General features: G+C 35.1%; 1 protein-coding gene across 1 annotated transcript in view; it reads left to right on the plus strand.

Annotated features, from left to right (window-relative positions):
* The first annotated feature begins 1564 nt into the window (after positions 1–1564).
* The window catches only part of LOC143235628 (protein turtle-like), a 77324-nt gene continuing 57293 nt past the window's right edge, over positions 1565–21595 (plus strand). The window contains exons 1-3 of the mRNA XM_076473861.1: positions 1565–1691; positions 8063–8350; positions 19157–19272. Coding sequence (XP_076329976.1) covers positions 1565–1691; positions 8063–8350; positions 19157–19272 — 531 coding nt within the window. The remainder of the gene's footprint in view (positions 1692–8062; positions 8351–19156; positions 19273–21595) is intronic.

Consider the following 21595-nt stretch of genomic DNA (forward strand, 5'->3'; position numbering starts at 1 on the left):
ACATGTAAATTAGTTCTCTTCAGACCAACTACGCTATTGGTTGAATGTGTTCCTAATCACACGTATATCATGAAGGACGAAGTACATGTGTGTGTTATTGCAAAATTATTCATGAAGAAATAACTGGCGATTAATTAATATGCTATTTATAGAAGAAAAGTAAACTGGAAATCATGATTTAAAACAAGTCTTCAAGTAAAGAAAGAAATTATGTAAACCTGGAGAAGGAAATCGATTTCATTGTATATGTAGATGGATAAACGTTTTCTGTCCATTTTTATGTTTCTGGGAAATGTAAGAGCATTTAAAATTGAGAAGGATCAAACTTGGTTGATTGTTGTTTTGTATTAAGCACAAAGCTATACAATGGGCTATCTGTGATCTGCCTTCTACGGGTATCGAAACTAGGTTTTTAGCGTTGTAAGTCCGCAGACATACCGCTGAGCCACTGGGGAGCAACTTGGTTGGTAAATAGTAAGTTATTCTGTAATCGCTTGGTGTTGTGTCTGAATAGAGAATGTTTGTATGCACAAACATGTATAAGATGGTAATGTACGAGGAAGGTTGTAAGGAGTTAAAAAAAAACAACACGTGATATTACCGAGAGGTTTTGAAGAAAAATGACCGCGATAATTGACTGATATTATAGTATTATAATATGGTATTATAATCTATAATGTTATTCCAAGAATAAGGCAAAAAAAGGCATTACTAAATCATCTAAAGGTTTTCTTTGTTTGTTTTGAATTTCACGCAAAGCTACACGAAGTTTATCTACGCTAGCCGTCCCTAACTTAGCAGTGTAAGACTAGAGGGAAGGCAGTTAGTCATCACCACCCACCGCGAACTCTTGGGCTACTCCTTTATCAACGAATAGTGGTATTGACCGTCACTTTATAACGCCCCTACAGCTGAAAGAGCGAGCACGTTTGGTGTGATGGAGATTCAAACTCGCAACCCTCAGATCACCTTAACCACCTGGCCATGCCGGGGCCTCATGTCAAGGTATAGACCCAATTTGGCAGAGAAAAGTAAATAATAAATGCTCGTTAGAAACAAAGTAGTTTCAGTATGTAGGTGTATATAGCGAGCTAAGAATGACCCACAAAAAGACAGATTCACAGGAGCAGAGGTAAATCATAAGGTAAATCATCTGTGGTAAAAATTAGAATATGAAAATACTTCTGTAAGAAAATGGATGATTTGAAGTGACATCATATTCTTATTGGATTTAAATTTTCATTTTAAATGCAAGGTCTTGATGGACAGAAGTTAACACTTCTATACAAACAAGCAGAGTTAACGACATATGGACTGGCTATGACAGGAAAATTTATTTGGTTACTTCAGAATTTTCCAGCAAATCTACAAAAATACGTAGCTATCTTTATCTTTGAAATAATGGATCAAACAGATGGCACCTAATCAGTAGTACCCGTCGGTGACACTCGGACTACTCTGTGTGATCAAATAGTGGGGTTTGACCGTAACTCTCACAATACACTCGCGTCTCAAAGTGTGGATTGCATTTTGAAGGAAAAGAAACTGAATCCTGAAATTTAACATGAGTAAACGACTTACTACCTTCAGAAGGCCACCTAGGAACAAAGAAGGCAACAAAAAGAAGGTTTTCACTGGAAGAATTATGAGTTACGAAGAAGATAATTGTGTAGTTTTTTCCGAGTACAGCTGTATGTGAAACGTGTCACGGTAAGTATGTGGGCATATAGCGCTAAATATTGGGTTTCGATACCTCCATTTGTCAAGGTACAGATAGCTCTTTGTGTAGCTGTGTACTTAAGTCCAAACAAATAAACCACGAAGACATGAGATATTCTGAATATCTAGAACGATCTCGTATTAATGTAGAAATTTTAAAAGACTCCAGCTGTATAATTGCATCAAGTGCTGTTCTACTGTAAACCCTCTTCAGCGATGACACAAGTTCGAGGTTAGATGATTTGTATTCCGGCAATTAATTAGTACAATAGAATCACATAGATTGTTTCTGGTGCGATTACTTATTTACCTGAATATCGGGTGCATTAGCACGCAAGTTAAATATACTTGAAATTAACATGACGTACAGATAGACTGAATGTGCTATTTCTGAACATTAGCTCCTTTATGACTGAATTTTCTCACACAGCTCAGAGTAACAATTTGACATTTTAACTACATCTGTAGAACATTACCAAATGTTCACTATTTACCTGTAAAATACGATCCCGTTTTCTCGTTGAATATCAAAATACTCTTTCTTTAACTCGTATATCATATGCTACGATTTTTTGTGCTTTTGTTTTCAGTGTTCTAACGTTAAGTAAAGAAACTTCGATATAGTGAAGTAATGTACACTAACTAACAAACGTGTAATTATATTCTCGGCTCGTATCGAGCGAGAACAGGGAATGTTATCCATTTGTCTCGGTTTTCGTAAATAAATTGAGGCCTAGCTGTCCCTTGACACTACGTGATCAAGTAGGCGTTGTGAAACACATATTGATCGATGGATCAATAGATAGATAAATAGGTAGGTGCAGATGAACTCGAACCATTAGGAAAATTCAATGACGTATTTATTGCCGAGATTTTGGCGCTAATAATGTTTACCTAAGTGTGTAGGAAAATGTTGAAATGGAGACAGCCTAAGGCTAGATTCTCGCATTCGAAGCACAGTAAAAACACATACATAAGTGCGTCTTGTACATTTTCATATGTTTCATCATTAAGTTTTAAAATTATCATTTTACTTCGATGTGACTTCCAAAAGTGTTTGTTTAGAAGTAATAACTTTTTCATCCAAAACTTACACTTCACTTAACTAAATAATATAATACCGATTTTAAATTAATCAGTAAATAAAACTAAAATGAACAATTTACAAAAAAATAAACCTTTATTTTAAAATTTTGGGAACAGATATAAGAGATTTTAAGATAACCATTAATACAGTAATGATTCGTTAAGTTTTCAATAACATGACAAACATCATTTAGTTTGAATTATGTCAACATAATGACATCATTAAAGTGACAACAATAAATACATTCTTATCTTCTAAAATGTTCTTATATCCTGCAATTTCCTTATTATTAATTTCTATTTCAAAATCGATTTGTTGAATGGTCCTATTTAGAAGATAAAGTACCTCGTGACACGTAACAGCACAACACGTTGTTGCTTTTCATACAACCAAAGTTTTTTGGGAATTTGTGCTACAGAAGATTTTCAATGTCCCCAAATACGGCACTTCTTTCTTTTTGGTGTAATGTTTTAGCACAAACTGTATTATTATTATTAAATTACAAACGTATTTTGTGTACTTCCTTCAAGGGTCTGAAAAGTTTCGTACAAATATAAAGTATTGACTGTGCGTCTACAGCGTCTTTTATTATTTTAATAATTCTAGTTGACGGATATTCTTAATGTATTTTATTTATAATTCACAAGTTCGTATACCATGTATATATATATATATATGTGTGTGTTTTTAGACCCTCTCTAAGATGAAGATATGTATAATACTATAAATGTGATGCCCGTTTTCTTTGCCTTTGAGGAAAGTTTTTTATGTTTATGTTTATTTGGAATTTCGCGCAAAGCTTCTCGAGGGCTATCTGTGCTAGCCATCTCTAATTTAGCAGTGTAAGACTAGATGGAAGGCAGCTAGTCATCACCACCCACCGCCAACTCTTGGGCTACTCTTTTACCAACGAATAGTGGGATTGACCGTCACATTATAACCCCACCCCCCACGGCTGAAAGGGCGAGCATGTTTAGCGCGACAGGGATTCGAACCCGCGACCCTCAGATTACGAGTCGAACGCATTAACACGCTTGACCATGCCGGGCCCCAAACATTAGTTCTCCTCCATATAGGTAGACTTTTTTAATCAAAAGTTATATAATAGTACTTTTATAAATCTTTGGTAAGGTTGCAACAAGGTTTAGCCGAATGACTTGTCCGATATGCGAACAAATCGATAATGTTTTAATCGAAGAGAACATAGTCATTAAACTATCCGTGATGTGAAGTCTACCCCAAAAGGAAATCAATAAAATTTTAATTATACATGAAATGTTAAAGTCTTCTAATGTTCCTTGTATGGCTTCATCTTTAAGTTTCGTAATCGAGTTACTTCGGTTAAACCATTCAGTGGCGCAGTGATATGTCTGTGGACTTATACTGTTGGAAACTGAGTTTCGATATCCGTTGTGGGCAGAGCACAGGTAGTCTTTTGTGTAACTTTGTATTTATTAACAAATAACTATAGCAGTCTTTGGTTGCTTTGTGTAACTTCTTATTTTGTAATCTTGGCGCATGTCTTATGATCTTATGCGTGTATTTTAACTTAGTGTTATACAACGCCGATGTATTAAAAATCTGTACATCCATCGATCTAGCTAGACTCATAAAGGATAGTGTAGTTTGAAAATTCCACCGTCAATCAATTTGGGTACACGTTTCATTATTAATGTAAACAAATGTATTCTGTCACATACTAAAACACTAGAAGGTTAGCAAACCATGACAACTACAGTCGGTCTTCAGCAGTTATAAAAATAAACACAGAAATAGTCACCATACATTTAGCTTCTGTGTTGTTGAACATGGAAATTACTTTAAATTATCGCTGTTCCAACATTTCTTGGTAACGTTAGTATGGCATGTTTATGTTTTAATTAAAATAACCAATTAATTGTTCATGCCAAAGATCTGTTTCTAGTGGTTCAGCGGCAAGCCTCAAAGCTTGTAACCCAAAAAGTTGAGTTTGGAAAGCACATTGTCTTGTTTGTTTGAAAGCTTTGTGCAAGGCTACACAAAAGACCTTAAACGGAAAAAAAAGTACCATATAACATCATTCTGGACTATTATCGAGTTTTCTTGTTCAGAGGTGACCTACTTTTACAAAAGCTGGTTTCACTGTTTTGGATATTAATGAATAATGTGCTATTATCTGTTCTTGTAAAATGTGTAATACATAGTGGAGGGATTTACACATTGTAATAAAAGTTAAGAAAAAAAAACATTTACACTCCACATAAATATAACAGAATATATTTGTGTTTAAACCAAATACCTGAATATGATATATTCTTTTGTAGTTATCTGAAGTGTAAGGGTGGCTTGTTCTTGTTGTTTTTCAAACTTTTATCAAAACGCACAAACCGTCTCTGATTTTGAAGTTATACACTAGAGGGAAGTCAACTTGTCAAAGTTGTCAACTTGTACTTTATTAGTAAAAATGTTAATACCTATCTATACCAGCCGTTCTGAGACAATTTTTTTTTTTCAAGTGGGTTTCTCGTCATCAACGATATAAAGATATTGGTTGCTCGTCCGATCTGTCACGGATTTCCTGTAAATGACATTAGTATATTACTGGAATTAGAATATTTGCAGAGGAGATATTAATATTTCTTATCTTAAACGTTAGTACTTTTAGTTCCGAAATTTAACAGAGAGGGCGTTGTGTTCTTTATTCTCGAAAAGGTGAATAGTGTTTTTTCGTATAATAAAGCCACAAAGGGCTATCTCCTCAGCCCACCGAGGGTAATCGAACCGCTGATTGTAGCGTTGTAAATCTGGAGACATACCGCTGTACAAGCGGGGGGCGAGGTGAATAGTACCTGTCAAAGCAATATTTATGTTTTGTTAAAAATTAAGAAATCCTGATATTCGTGCGTAACTTTATAAAATCGCTAGATACAAAATTTGTTGATAAGCTTTAAGGAAAACATTAATTTACTTAATTTAGAAATGTTTTATGAAAACATGTGCATATTCCAAGATTTTGACGCACTTTAAGGATACTTTAAGTTTGTATAAAATATAGTTTTGTTTCGTTTGTTTTGGAATTTCGCACAAAGCTACTCGAGGGCTATCTGTGCTAGCCGTCCCTAATTTAGCAGTGTAAGAATAGAGGGAAGGCAGCTAGTCATCACCACCCACCGCCAACTGTTGGGCTACACTTTTACCAACGAATAGTGGGATTGACCGTCACATTATACACCCCCACGGCTGGGAGGGCGAGCATGTTTAGCGCGACGCGGGCGCGAATCCGCGACCCCCAGATTACGAGTCGCACGCCTTACGCGCTTGGCCATGCCAGGCCATATAAAATAAAAATATATTAAATGTATTCTTATGTACCTGATTAAAATAAAACAGCGAGGTCAGTTAGCCATAAAATAAGAAAGAAAAAGGTATTTGTGGATGTTCGTAAAACCACACTCGGTGGAGTGATGTGTGGTTAAACCTAACAGCTAGAAATGTTCAACTTGAAATTTTAATTGCTATAGGATTTCGGGCAAAGCTACACGAGGGCTATTTGCGAAGACCTTTCCCTATTATAGCAGTGTAAAACTAGAGGGAAGGCAGCTAGTCATCACCACCTACCGCCATCTCTTGTGCTACTCTTTTACCAACGAATAGTGGGACTGACCGTTACATTATAACGCTCCCACGGCTAAAAGGACGAGCATGTTTGATGCGATGGGGATTTGAGCCCGTTACTGTTAGATTACGAGTCGAATGCCTTAACCACCTGGCCATGTCAGAGACTAACTTGAGAGGAATTCACACACTGCAAAGGTAGATAAGTTGTTACCAAGCTGTTAATATTTCTCATAAGTTTGTTTTTTTTATTAAGTAAAAAATGTCTCCACACTATGGCCATCATAGGAATCGAACTCCAGACTTTATCATTATAATCATTCCTGTTTATTTCTGAGCCACAGAGTAATTTCACTACGTAATTTTCACATAGATATATTTTCGTAGATTGTATAGCTGCTATTTATGGCTGGAGCTAATAAGTCACAAAGTAATATGAATTTTTCACAGGGAACGACATTCATTTAAATAAATGCACTTGATTTCTTGCAAAGTGATACACATCAGTATTAATGCAGATATAAATTGATCTGGATGTTATATCCTCCTCATATTACTTTCCACAAAAATTAATGTAGTTCAAGTACATTGTAAAAAGGAATAGTACGTGTTATACCTTTAAAATTATTACAGCGGGTTATCGAAAGAGAATAAAACTTAAGATGAATACATCCTGTACTGGAAGGAACAAGAACAGTGAAACAGATGTCCTCCGTTCACAAACTTTACTTTTTACGTACTTTCACAAACCATTTATTAAATGTAAGTCTCAGTTGCTGAAAAGGTTTGTACACTTTGAGACAAGGTCAAGAAATCAGCCTCTGAAAAAAATTGCTCAGGAGAATGAAAACTTATAAACGTTTACCTTGCTCTTTAAGACTTGGAATAGGTAGAGCATTATTTACACTGTCTTTTTTATTGTTGTACGTATGCATCACAGAGGCCTGTTCTCGTTATGACTTGGAATAAGTAGAGCATTGTTCACATTGTCTTCTTTATTGTTATACATATGCATCAGAAAGGTCTGTTCTCGTTATGACTTGGAATAAGTAGAGCATTGTTCACATTGTCTTCTTTATTGTTATACATATGCATCAGAAAGGTCTGTTCTCGTTATGACTAAGACGATAGTTGTTTCCGTTGTTGTGCAAGGTTCCCACTGCTATAAAATGTTAAGCTTTAATAGTTATTTTTAACTTCTTGTATCCAATGTACATTCATTGTTTCATTGTTAATTATTTCATATTTGTTTTAACAGGATATGGCCTGAAAGGTTTCATTGTTAATTATTTTATATTTGTTTTAACAGAATATGGCCTGAAAGGTTTCATTGTTAATTATTTGATAGTTGTTTCAACAGGATATGGCCTGAAAGGTTTCATTGTTAATTATTTGATATTTTTTCAACATTATATGACCTAAAAGGTTTCATTGTTAATTATTTTATATTTGTTTTAACAGGATATGGCCTGAAAGGTTTCATTGTTAATTATTTGATAGTTGTTTCAACAGGATATGGCCTGAAAGGTTTCATTGTTAATTATTTTATATTTGTTTTAACAGAATATGGCCTGAAAGGTTTCATTATTAATTATTTGATATTTTCCAATAGGATATGGTCTGAAAGGTTTCATTGAAAAGGTGACAGCTCTTCTTGAGAAGATGTTGTTCTGCCATGTTCCTTCGAGTTTCCAGAAACTGGACCTGTTCCATACATCATTCAGTGGCACAAACAAGGAATCAAAATACCTATTTTTATTTGGTACGAAGGTTATCCACCTCATATCGGTGACGGCTATGATGGACGAGTTTCTCTCACAGATCAGGCATCTCTCAATCTAACCAGCTTACAGGATCACGATCAAGGAATCTACACATGCGTAGTCAATTTTTTTGACAGATCTCCGAACCCGAAAAGGAACGTCAGCTTTGTTCATCTGTATGTTCATGGTAGGTTAATTTATTACTTTATATGTATCTGTGTGTATCTATTTATACACCAAAGTGTGTATTATCATATTCTAAGCCTAAAAAGGAATTGTCCGTTGCCAGTCCTTTATAATTAAGATGCTACCTTAATATAGCCTAAAGGCATTGGAAATATTCCATCTTTGAATCAAAGGTAAATATTAAACGGGGTAACCATTACGGAAGGTAAAATTAAGGGTTAGGAGTTAAAGGTTTTCATCTACATCTCAGCCTCCACCACTTGTCATTGTCTGCGGCTTGTTGTGAGAAAACAACCCCCGTGATATTCTGACATGAAAAAGCAGTCGTTTTGTTAGCCAGCATAATAGCACAGTATCTTTTGCACGTTAAATAAGTTGTTTGTTGTTTTGAATTAAGCACAAAGCTACACAATGGGCTATCTGTGCTCTGCCCACCACGGGTACCGAAACCCGGTTTTTAGTGTTGTAAGTCCACAAACATACCGCTGAGTCACTGTGGGCCACGTTAAATAAGAAGTGAAATTACCAAAACTTAAAAGTTGTTTTGTTTCTCTTGTTGAGTTTCGCGCAAAGCTACACGAGGGCTATCTGCGCTAGCAGTTCCTAAATTAGTAGTGTAAGACTAGTTGGAAGGCAGCTAGTTATCACCACCCTCCGCCAACTTTTGGACTACTCTTGCCAACGACCGTCACATTATAACGCCCCCACAAGTGAAAGGGCGAGCATATTTGGTGTGACGGAGATTCGAACCCGCGACCCTCAGATTACGAGTCGAGTGCCTTAACCTCCTGGCCATGCCGGGCCGAAGTTAAACCACCTAAAAACTAAAAAACAGAATGCACGTGCTTAGCTTCCTTTATAGGTTAGTCTATCGTTACAAGTATAGATGTACTTTAACATTCTTAGCAAAACACCCTTGGATTGTGAAGTTGAAAATTTCTCGTGTTGTCGATCAACTAACCTAATCGTTTGTCATGTACTGTTAATTCGTGGTAGCATGCTCACTTTTACAACTACCATGAACATACTTGTGTTTATAATGGACGTTTCTTTAATATTCGACTAACATTTGGTGTTGACGAATGAGCTAGTTTCTCATTACGCTTGCAGTAATTGGTTAAATGTAACTTCATACTTCCATGACATTTTTTAGAAATTGTTGCTTGACGGTGAAAATAACCGATTTGTTTTGTTTAGGATATTTACGAAAAACTACATAAGGGACACTTACGATAATTGTCCCTAATTTTGAAGTGGTGGACTAAAGGGAAAGAAAGTAGTCAACAGGACACACTGCTGATTCTCGGGTTACTTTAATTTAATAGAGGGATTAAACCATTACTTTTACGACGCACCCGTGGCTATAAAGTACGTAGCACTGCTTGTTTTGCAGCAGAGAAGTGGAAACCATGAACCTTCAGATCCGTATCTTGAAACGCTACTCACTCATTCAACCTCGGCTTATGTATGGCCATCAATAACAGCAGGAGTTGTTTTGTAATTCTTGAAATCCTAAACAGACACTATCAACGTTTAGTTAAAACATGTCATTAAATGTGTACAGCATTTTCTACAGGTTTTGAAGCCTACTTTCACTTAAACTGGATATTTGCTTTTTCTGCTCTCAAAACTGGAGTTACTTTGTTTCAAAGCTATTTAGTTATGTTTGTTTTGTTTGTTTTTTGAATTTCGCGCAAAGCTACTCCAGGGCTATCTGCGCTAGCCGACCCTTATTTAGAAGTGTAAGACTAGAGGGAAGGCAGCTAGTCATCACCACTCACCACCAATTCTTGGGCTACTCTTTTACCAACGAATAGCGGGATTGATCGTCACATTATAACGCCCACATGTTTGGCGCGACGGGAATTCAGTTATGAAACACAATAAGTTACAAGTCAAAGACAGATGCTGTGAATGTAGTATTGGTAAAAACAACCGTTGGATAACATACAAACAATCATAACTTTGATTTGATAAAGAAAAGGCTTATCGAATCATTTTGTTTGCCAATTTTATTCTATAGACAGTGACATGATAGATGAAAATACGGATTTACTCTCGTAGTGAATGTACTCAGAGTGTGTTATAGGAGGACACAATAATCTTCTTTGCAGAATGTAATAAGAGTGTCGCATGGAAGATCATGTTAAGCCTAAATCTAATGTCACAAAAATTTCTTTGGTATTCATTTAATATGAGTACTTCCAAAAAACATTGCATGTTACTTCTTTTTTCAACCTCACAGTAAATCAAATGAATCTTCGTGTATGTCGAGTTATTAACCCTGACGGCCACTCTGGGGAGGTTCTCCTGGTTTATCCGTTTCCGTAACTATCAGTAACTGGTGCCAAGAGTACGAAAGTTGTTAAGTAAAGAACCCGACTCCAAGAGATAATTCATTATACTGAGTGAATAAAGTTTGTGTAAAAGTTAAAAGTGAAGACTCCAGCCCTCTTTATTAAAGTGGTTTCAACCTCTAGTTACGGTTTCACTTTTGTACTTTATGATTTTTCTTCATTACACTTCAACAATCAAATCACGTGATTTCTATTATTTGCCAATAAAATGTTTTATGTTGATATGTGGTCAGCTATTGGTCAATAACCCTTTCATTTTTTGTGAACCTGACGATGACCGAAGAAGGTCGAAACGTTGTTCGCTCCTCTACATAGTGTTTTCTCTACCCATACCAGCAGTTTTTACATGTATAATTTTCTTAGTGATATATCATTTTTTGTGTGTGGAATTCTATACAATTACTTTAGTTAGTAAAAAAAACATAAACATTTGTGCTTGATAAATCTTTCTTGCATTCTGTTTTGTAAGTACATCTGTGAATCTTTCTTGCATTCTGTTTTGTAAGTATGTCTGTGAAAATTGTAACTTTTCCTTATCACGTGCAAAATTAATACAATGTTTTTCCATTCCTTTTGAAACGATCGGACCCTCTTTCTGAAACATTTAACCTTAACTATAAACCAATAAAATGATTAAGGTACACAAATTATACAAATTATATGAAGTACATAAGATATCAACAGTTTTCAAGGTATGTTCTGCTGATAATTAAATTATAACTTACGAAATATTTGTGGAAAAGAAATCAGTAGTACCTCAAACTGTGGAAAGGAAATCAGTAGTACCTCAAACTGTGGAAAGGAAATCAGTAGTACCTCAAACTGTGGAAAGGAAATCAGTAGTACCTCAAACTGTGGAAAGGAAATTTAGTAGTACCTCAAACTGTGGAAAGGAAATCAGTAGTACCTCAAACTGTGGAAAGGAAATCAGTAGTACCTCAAACTCTGGAAAGGAAATCAGTAGTACCTCAAACTGTGGAAAGGAAATCAGTAGTACCTCAAACTGTGGAAAGGAAATTTAGTAGTACCTCAAACTGTGGAAAGGAAATCAGTAATACCTCAAACTCTGGAAAGGAAATCAGTAGTACCTCAAACTGTGGAAAGGAAATCAGTAGTACCTCAAACTGTGGAAAGGAAATCAGTAGTACCTCAAACTGTGGAAAGGAAATCAGTAGTACCTCAAACTCTGGAAAGGAAATCAGTAGTACCTCAAACTGTGGAAAGGAAATCAGTAGTACCTCAAACTGTGGAAAGGAAATTTAGTAGTACCTCAAACTGTGGAAAGGAAATCAGTAGTACCTCAAACTCTGGAAAGGAAATCAGTAGTACCTCAAACTGTGGAAAGTAAATCAGTAGTACCTCAAAATGTGGAAAGGAAATTAGTAGTACCTCAAACTGTGGAAAGGAAATTTAGTAGTACCTCAAACTGTGGAAAGGAAATCAGTAGTGCTTCAAACTCTGGAAAGGAAATCAGTATTACCTCAAACTCTGGAAAGGAAATCAGTAGTACCTCAAACATATAACTAGAACATTAACTCTCATCAAAACTCACTCTAATCTATGTTTGAAGGTGTCTTCGACAATAATTTGGTTCAAAAAATATTCAAGTAGAGATTTCAAAAGTAAGATCCACCTTTATGGCAACATTATCAAATCTGACCACCCAACATAGTTGTTGCATACTCCGTGTAAACCCTTGAACAAAATTCTAGATTACGTTTCGCCTTTCTATTATTAAGTCGTTTCCCAGATAGTCGGGTGTTTTCGATGGGTGAAATAAACGTAAAATATGTTCCTGAATCTGATCCCGAATGTATTCTATGGGTTTGAGATGAAATCGAATATACTTTTCCATCAAAATCAAATCCAGTCAAATTACCCCAGAAAGGCCTATAACAATGACTGAGTCTCTATGAAACACAGAGAAGCATCTTTCACCGTAGCAGTGATGTCCACATGGGGTTTTGACGGGTAAAATCTCCTCGTAGGTATTTTCTGAATGGAAAAGAAATTGATGGTAAGAAAAAAATGAGATAAAAATGTAAGCAGATTATAGGTAGCTTTATCTTATATTATTTTTGATGTACCACATTTATAAAGCAGGTCGAAATTGCTGAAGAGGATGTTGTTGTTTTTTTAATTTCGCGCAAAACTACACGAGGGCTATCTGTGCTAGCCGTTCCTAATTTAGCAGTGTAGGACTAGAGGGAAGGAAGCTAGTCATCACCACCCACCGCCAACTCTTGGGCTACTCTTTTACCAACGAATAGTGGGATTGATCGTATATTATAACGACCCCAAAGTTGAAAGGGCGAGCAATGTTGGTGCGAAGGGAATTCGAACATGCAACCTTCAGATTATAAGTCGAGTACCATAACCACCTGGCCATGTCGGGCCTTTACGGCTCGTACTGGACTGTCAAAAAACTGAGCGTGTGATTGGTTGTGCTTGGAACTTGTCAAATGATTAAAAGTTACAGAGGTAACTTAATACATGTGTGTTATATTTGAAGAGACTAGATATTGGTTATAATCAATAAACAACTAATAATATAATAATAGTTATGTTTAATTCAACTCTCTTTATTGGTAATGTAACTGTAAACACCGACATTCGCATTTCTAAATGACAATATAAATTATGATGACACATGAACACTGACTTTTAATAACCATTAACATGAGGTTCACACCTATTTGAATTTAAATAAAAATTTTCATTACTTACGTTATCAAAAAATATTTCAAATTGTAAAAGGTGTGTGTGTGTATGTATGTATATATACATTTCTTTCTAAATAATAATGTAAATATTTCAAACCAATTTGTTTGAAAAGGAAAGATACTACGAAGTCCCTCGCTGGTACAGCGGTAAGTCTACGGATATACAGCACTGAAATCAGGGGATATATTCCCCTCAGTGGACTCAGCAGATAGCCCGATGTGGTTTTGCTATAAATAAAACAAACATAAAATGTAAATGCTGTCTATCAATTTAAAGTTTGAACTTTCTTTTTGTGTACTGTGTCCATGTACTGGACAGCGACAATTTTATGGATGTACGAATACTGTAAACACTTTGTAGATTTTTAAAATGTGCCTTTTTTTTAATTTACGCGAATGAACCTACGAGAATGGTATGAACCAAGTTATATGTAAAAATGAGTCAGATAAAGATAACTTTTATTTTTTACTTTTACAAATCTAATGTAAAAAAAATTAAATAATGAAAATAAAATTAAGAATATTAATATACAGAGAAGTTATAGAAATATAAACGGACTAATCAGAATTGTTTGTTTTGAATTTCGCGCAAAGCTACTCAAGGGCTATCTGCGCTAGCTGTCCCTAAGTTAGCACTGTAAGACTAGAGGGAAGGCAGCTAGTCATCACCACCCTCCGCCAACTCTTGGGCTACTCTTTTACCAACGAATAGTGGGATTGACCGTAACATTATACGCCCCCACGGCTGGGAGGGCGAGCATGTTTAGCGCGACGGGGATTCGAACTCGCGACCTTGGGACTAGGAGTCGAACGCCTTAACGGGCTTTGCCATGCCGGGCCGACTAATCAGAATTTTTTTTCACAGAATTAGGCACTTACAATGAATAACTAAATAGATTTATGTTTTTTAGAACATATATGAAATGACAAATTATGGAAGATTACATGAAAAACTGATTTCAGAGAACAGGTGCTGGCAAAAAACAAACAATCTTTTGGTATACTACACCCTAAGAAACAGCTATTACATCTAATTCACATTTTAGAACTATTAGGAAAAACAACACATTACTCCAAAATAATAAATTAATAAACTAGTCTGTAATTAAAAGTAAGTAAAACCCTTTTATAAAATGTAATTTTAATATTCTTAATCCAATATACAACATGAACTTTATTTTAAAATTTGTTTTGACTTGATCAAGTGGCAATCGAATGTTGAGTTTCACGTAATTGGATATCAGATACTGAAATAAAATACTAGGCAAACAAAAGTAATATTTATTATGATAAAATATGTGCATAAGTTTTCCAAATTATATTTTATAGACACCTTATATTTAGAAACAATATTCAATTCATGATAATATTATTTCATTTTAAAATATTATAAAAATAATTACACATATAATAAATATATTATTTTTAATACCAAAGCTCGATATAACACCAGCTTCATTAACTTCTTCTGTTGTGATAAATTTTAAGTACGGTAGTGCTTAATAGTAGCCCTCCGCTAGTAGAGCGGTAAGGCTACAGATTTGCAATGCTAAAATCAGGGGTTCGATTCCCCTCGGTGGGCTCGACAGATAGCCCGAAGTGGCTTTGCTATGAGAAAACACACACACACACTTAATAGTAGAGATAGAGAAAATACTCCAAATAATACATGCGGCGAAAAACCATCCTATTGAATTCACAAGCCAAAAACAAACGTTATCCAAAGTATTGGTTTTGTTATTTAAAATGGTCTGAAACAGCGACTTTTTCGGCTACAACCTACATGATCACGTGAGGGGGGCTAACCTAAACACGGTTCGAGCTGTCGTCACAAGATATCTCCAGCTCATTTGCTCGCTTAATATTCCGATAAAAATACATGTATAATATACATGGTAAAATACCGTGTACATACTTACAAATACTTCGGTAACTAGACACACAGGTTTCTAAATATGATGTCCATATTTTATTCAGTCATGACATAAATAAAAATATGCACTAAAAATTATGAAGTAAGGATCCTGTAGGCATCCTGTTACGAAAAAAAATAATATCTTGTTACAAAAAATACTAAAATAAAAATTAAAATCACAATCACAAATTAATAAAATTTAATCTCTTCTTTGGCAATTTTGTTTGTTTGTTTTTGAATTTCGCACAAAGCTACTCGAGGGTTATCTGTACTAGCCGTCCCTAATTTAGCAGTGTAAGACTAGAGGGAAGGCAGCTAGTCATCACCACCCACCGCCAACTCTTGGGCAACTCTTTTACCAACGAATAGTGGGATTGACCGTAACATTATAACGCCCCCACGGCTGAAAGGGCGAGCATGTTGGGCGCAACCGGGATGCGAACTCGCGACCCTCAGATTACGAGTCGTACGCCTTAACACGTTTGGCCATGCAAGGGCATCTTTCGCAATATTATACATTTATCTTGTAGATCAAAATAAGAAATACAATGTATAAGTTTGTAATTACTATTTGTTGTTGTTTTTAGAATTAAGCACAAAGCTACACAATGAGTTATTTGTGCTCTGCTCACCACGGGTATCAAAACCCGGCTTTAAGCGTTGTAAATCCGCAGACATTCCGCTGAGCCACTGGGAGGCATAATTATTGTTTAAATTCTTCCAAATGTTATAACTGTCAAGGATAAGGCTTATCGAAAGTCTAAAGATGTTGTATTAGTTTCATGTACATATAAAAACTGAACAAATAAATAGGGAAAATCAGAATTTTTAGCAGAAAGTCTTTTTTTTTTTGGGGATTTCGCGCAAAGCTACACGAGGGCTATCTGTGCTAGCCGTCCCTAATTTATCAGTGTAAGACTATAGGAAAGGCATCTGGTCATCACCATCCATCGGCACCTCTTGGGCTACTCTTTCACCTACGAATAGTGGGATTGACCGTCACATTATAATGTCCCCACAGTTGAAAGGACGAGCATGTTTGGTGCGACAGGGATTCGAACCCGCGACCCTCAGATTACAAGTCAAACAGATGGTAGTTATCGTTGGTTATTTGTAAATCTACTATAAGAAGTATCCAATACAAAATAAAACTGCAATACAAAGTACAGAAACAAGTAAACTGATACTAGTTAGATAGGCCCAGCATGGCCAGGTGATTAGGGTTCTCGAATCGTAATCAGAGAGTCGTGGGTTCGAATCCCCATCTCACCAGACATGCTCGCCCTTTCAGTTCTGGGGCATTATTATATAACGGTCAATCCCATTATTCGTTGATAAAAGAGTCGCCCAATAGTCGGCAGTGGTTGTTGATGACTACTTGCCTTCCCTCTGGTTTTACATTGATAAATTAGGGACGACTAGCGCAGATAGCCCTTGTGTAGCTATGCGCGAAATTCAAAAACAAAGAAACTAGTTGAATAATTTTAAAACGATTTTCATGGTTTCAAGTTGTGGTTTGGAGTTAACAAATATTTGATTGGTATTTACAATAAAATTCATAAATTATACTTAATTATAAGTTTATGAATCGAATTTGTATACCTTTAACTGGGCAGTGCTGGACAAGTTATTAGCTGCGTAAACTCATTTGATAGATATTTACAATTTTGAACAGGTAGTCGCATGGACTAAAATTAACATTTTTCTTTAATAAATAAGTCTAAACTTTTGTTGATGTATACGGAGATAGACAGATGAATTAATGGATAAGGCACATAAGTGTTTCCTTATTTGACAAATAACTGTTATTTTGAAATATACCAATTACATTTCCTTTCTTTCAATTTACTTCAGTTAGACAGATTAATTTTAATGGACAAAACCAGTTTTGAGACATTTTGTTATTCGACTATTCAGCCTTAAGACATTAAGTGCGTCTATTTCTTTGCCCTCCTTGAAATATTGCCATAGTAAAATGTGATGCACTGTCAGCATAACTAAAGAAATAATCGGATTTCCAGTCTTCTTTTTATAACAATTTTATCTCCGTTACCTAAATAACCCTAAATATTGGTGATAAAAAGATAATACATTTAAAGCTTTTCATGCATAGAAGGGGTTCTTCAATATCAAGCATGACTGCATGCATTTCTCTGTTAAAAAGTTTTATGGCTTTCAAGTCTTTGTATTTCGATTCAGTTGTTTTCCTTCCATCATCCAGTCACGAGGTATATGATTGTGAATTATTGTTTGTCAAGTTGTTATAAGTTGTTTGTTCGAAATTAAGCGCAAGGCTACACAATAAGCTATCTGTGCTCTGCCCACCATGGATGTCGAAACTTGGATTCTAACGTAAGTCAGCAGACATACCATACCGTTGGTTCACTGGGAGGGTCGATTATAACAGTGCATTACATATTGTGGTAAAGACTTCCACTTTGTCAAATAAAAACAAACATTAAAACAGCAGTAAAGGTATTATATCATACTTTAATTTGTACCTTTACGTATGTTGTACATTTATATACAAGCCCGAACATCAAAATAAATTCGTAAAGATATCTCAACTTGAACTTTAAACTTTGCTGCTACCAGAAGTTAAGATGATTGTTTGTTAGTTTTTTTTTTTAAATTTCGCGCAAAGCTACACGAGAGCTATCTGCGCTGGCCGTCCCTAATTTATTAGTGTAAGAGTAGAGGGAAGGCAGCTAGCCATCACCACCCACAGCCAACTCTTAGGCTACTTTTTTACCAACGAATAGTGGGATTTACCGTCACATTATAACGCCCCCACCGCTGAAAGAGCGAGCATGCTTGGTGCGACCAGGATTCGAACACACGCATTATGAGTGGAACGCTTTAACACACTTGGCCATGCCGAACCAAGTTCAGACGAAAAAGTTAAAATATGTGAAGTATTTTCAAAGTTTTACGAAACTTGGAGAAACTGAAATTAATTTTATGACAAAAGCACGTTTGTCCTCAAAATTCACTGTTATATTCATTAACACATTAACAAGTACCCCGCTGGGACAGCGGTAAGTCTTCGGATTTACAAAATCAGTGGTTCGATTCCTTTGGGGGTACAGCAGATAGCTTGATGTGGCTTTGCTCTAAGAAAAACACACACACACATTAACAAGACTACATAAGTAAAACTGTCGTTATGAAGAGATTTCCACAGGTGATGTATTTCAAAACAAATAAAATTCATATTTTTTATAAAGTTAATCGACACAGTGAGTCTATGCTTAATACGTTAATATGCATTATCCAAATGAGATTAAAATTATAAGTTTCATTACAAATATTATTTCTGTATTTATCTCTAGTCGGGCTAGTCTGATCAATGGCTAGTGAAAATGAACTTCACATAATCCATTCTCCATTCTGAAAACACTCATTTGGATCTAATGTATACATATAGTTATACAGTATTTTGATAGTTTTATGACACGAAAACAATTATTACGAAAAATGGTTATTTTACAGTTATTAGTCACGACTTACTAGTTTACCGAAACTCAGGGAGAACTGTAGAGCTTCAGTAGAATAAACTAGAACTAATGAGGCATTGTTTATATAGAATTTAGGCTTAGAGCTACAGAAAGGTTGTATACTTTTCCTGACTTACGGAGTGATTTGTCCTGTTTTTATCTATAATTTTAATTTTGAGGTATCGACGTACGTATTTATTTGTGATCATTATGTAAATATTACTGTGAAATTACGTTTATAAACTCAATTAATCATAGCGTTGTTTTTTAAAACTAAGTAATTGTAATTGAACAATTTCTCTGGTTTTTCTCCAGCACCACCACATTTTCGCATCAGGCCGCAGGAAGTTGTTTATGTGAGGATTGGTGAAAAGTTATCTCTTCCATGTGACGCCGATGGGACACCAGACCCTGTTATTCGTTGGTACAAGGTATGATAATTCGATAAACCCTAACTCTAGCGTCACAGTTCAGCTTAAGAGATATTTTCCGAACGTTAAAATATGCTGATGTTCTTATGCATAGTTTATTTCACATCTCAAATTATATATATGTGTATTTAGAATACATGAAACCAAAAAATAAATATTCTAGTATTATTCAGTGTCAATGCACAGTTTCAAAATAATTCATGATAGGTAACGTATCACGTGGCCAGAAATCTATCACTATTTGGGCAACAACTTGTCCGGGTGAAGAAACTGTGACCCTGGTGTTGAAAATTCAAATTACGTCCGACATAAATCAATAATTTATTTTTAACCGCGTCATAAATACCTCTTTACATTTCTCTCTGTGTTTAAAAGGGTTCATCTAATTTATGTTAAACTTGTTACAAATTTTGCGCGTCTCCTCAGGACCGATTAATTAACTTTCGGTGAAAGTACATTGAAGTTCAAAATTTATTTATAGTGTGAACAGATGGATTTATGGCGTGAAGATTACTGTGGTGGATATTTATATTTGTTACTCAATTAATAATTATACGTAATTACGTATAGTGCTTCTTGTTTGTGGAAAGATTAACGAACATTTTTACGCCTTGTTGTGTTTTGTGTTTTTCAAAGTTTCATTTTAACAGCACATTATACGAAACATACGTGATGTGTTTCTGATATACACCGTCGAGGCGTTTTGAAATCTTGACTTAGCCTCAACTTGAAATAACTCATATTACGCTTAGCAATTTCGTATAACAACTAGACTGCGTATTTTCTGTCGGATATTATTTATAAAGGAATACACTAAAAGAAACAAACAAAATACTCATGAAAGTGTAGGTTACTTACAGTAAAAAGTGAAAAGTGACATTTTTATGTTTGGTTATAATGTATATCTTCATTGAAATGTCATTAACTATCTTACATATATGTATGTGCGTGTGTGTCTCAAATGTTCAGTAACTATTTACCTATGTTTTAGTATGCTTTCAATAACTCTCTGTAGGTTTTAAGTGTGGTTTGAAATACCAGAAACTTACAATTTACAGTACGATATACTTATATTAACACTTTATATATGAAAAAAAAAATTACAATATCTGTAAATTTACTTTGCAACATGTGAAGTTCATTACATACATGTGTATGCTACTTCGTTATAACTTTGTGTTTATTATCCACTTCTATAGAACGTTGTTTCAAAACTACTTTGTCTGAACAGCTGTTGTCAGTAACTAACCAATCCAATTTCCAAGATAAAACTAAATGAATTCCGTGCAACTTATTTAAAAGTATACTATAAAAGAAGTTACAAGTAAAATGTATTATGGAATACTTTGAAGGTTCTACTATATTGTGAAATTGTGATATGTTTCTCTTTACTATGATGAAAGTTACTATATAATTTGCTTAACATTTTTAACAGACAGTGTACAGGAGTCTAAAAAATCCATTGAGTAACTTTGGTCCTGAGAAATACTCCGTTTAAACGTTTTATTTCTTTTGGTTCTTTTGTTAATCGAGCATATCTAACAGCAGAAGTTAAACAGTTTAGATTATAAAATGAAATTCATGGTTTTATTTATTAATATTTTCTTAGTAATGATAAAGTAGCATAAAATGGCGATTCCCTCACTTTGTAATTGAGTCAAGATGTTTACGAAAGATTTCATAATTACATGACGTTGAATGTAATAATTTAACTTGATAATAAATATGACAGATATTATTCATTATTTCTACATGGGCCCGGCACAGCCAGTTGGTTAAGGCATTCGTCTCTTAATCTGAGGTTCGCGGGTTCGAATCCCAGCCACGCCAAAATGCTTGCCCTTTTAGTCATGGGGGCGTTATAATGTTTCAGTTAATCCCATTATTCATTGGTAAAAGAGTAGTCCAAGAGTTGGCGGTGGGTGATGATGACTAGCTGCCTTCCATTCTAGTCTTACCTGTTAAAGTAGGGACAGCTACCTCAGATAGCCCTCGTGTAGCTTTGCGCGAAATTCAAAAAACGAACATAACAATTTCTACATGACATATTACCCAAATCCAGTTTCAAAGTGGCGCTATCTGTTGTATAAAACGTAATTATATTTTAAGTAAAATTTTAGTTTTAACACTTAATTCTGAGAAAATTTAATAATAAGAAAGTGTCTATTTTTCTTGGCAAAAATGTTAATATGTCAAATATCATTTCTGATTGAAATACTCAATTTTACAAAGAAGGCACGGCATGGCTGTGTGGTTAGTGAGCTCAACTCGCAATAATAGGGTCGCGGGCTAGAATCACTTTCCCACCAAGCATATGACGGTC

The sequence above is a fragment of the Tachypleus tridentatus genome, chromosome 12 (genome assembly GCF_004210375.1).
Source record: "Tachypleus tridentatus isolate NWPU-2018 chromosome 12, ASM421037v1, whole genome shotgun sequence".
NCBI lineage: Eukaryota > Metazoa > Arthropoda > Merostomata > Xiphosura > Limulidae > Tachypleus > Tachypleus tridentatus.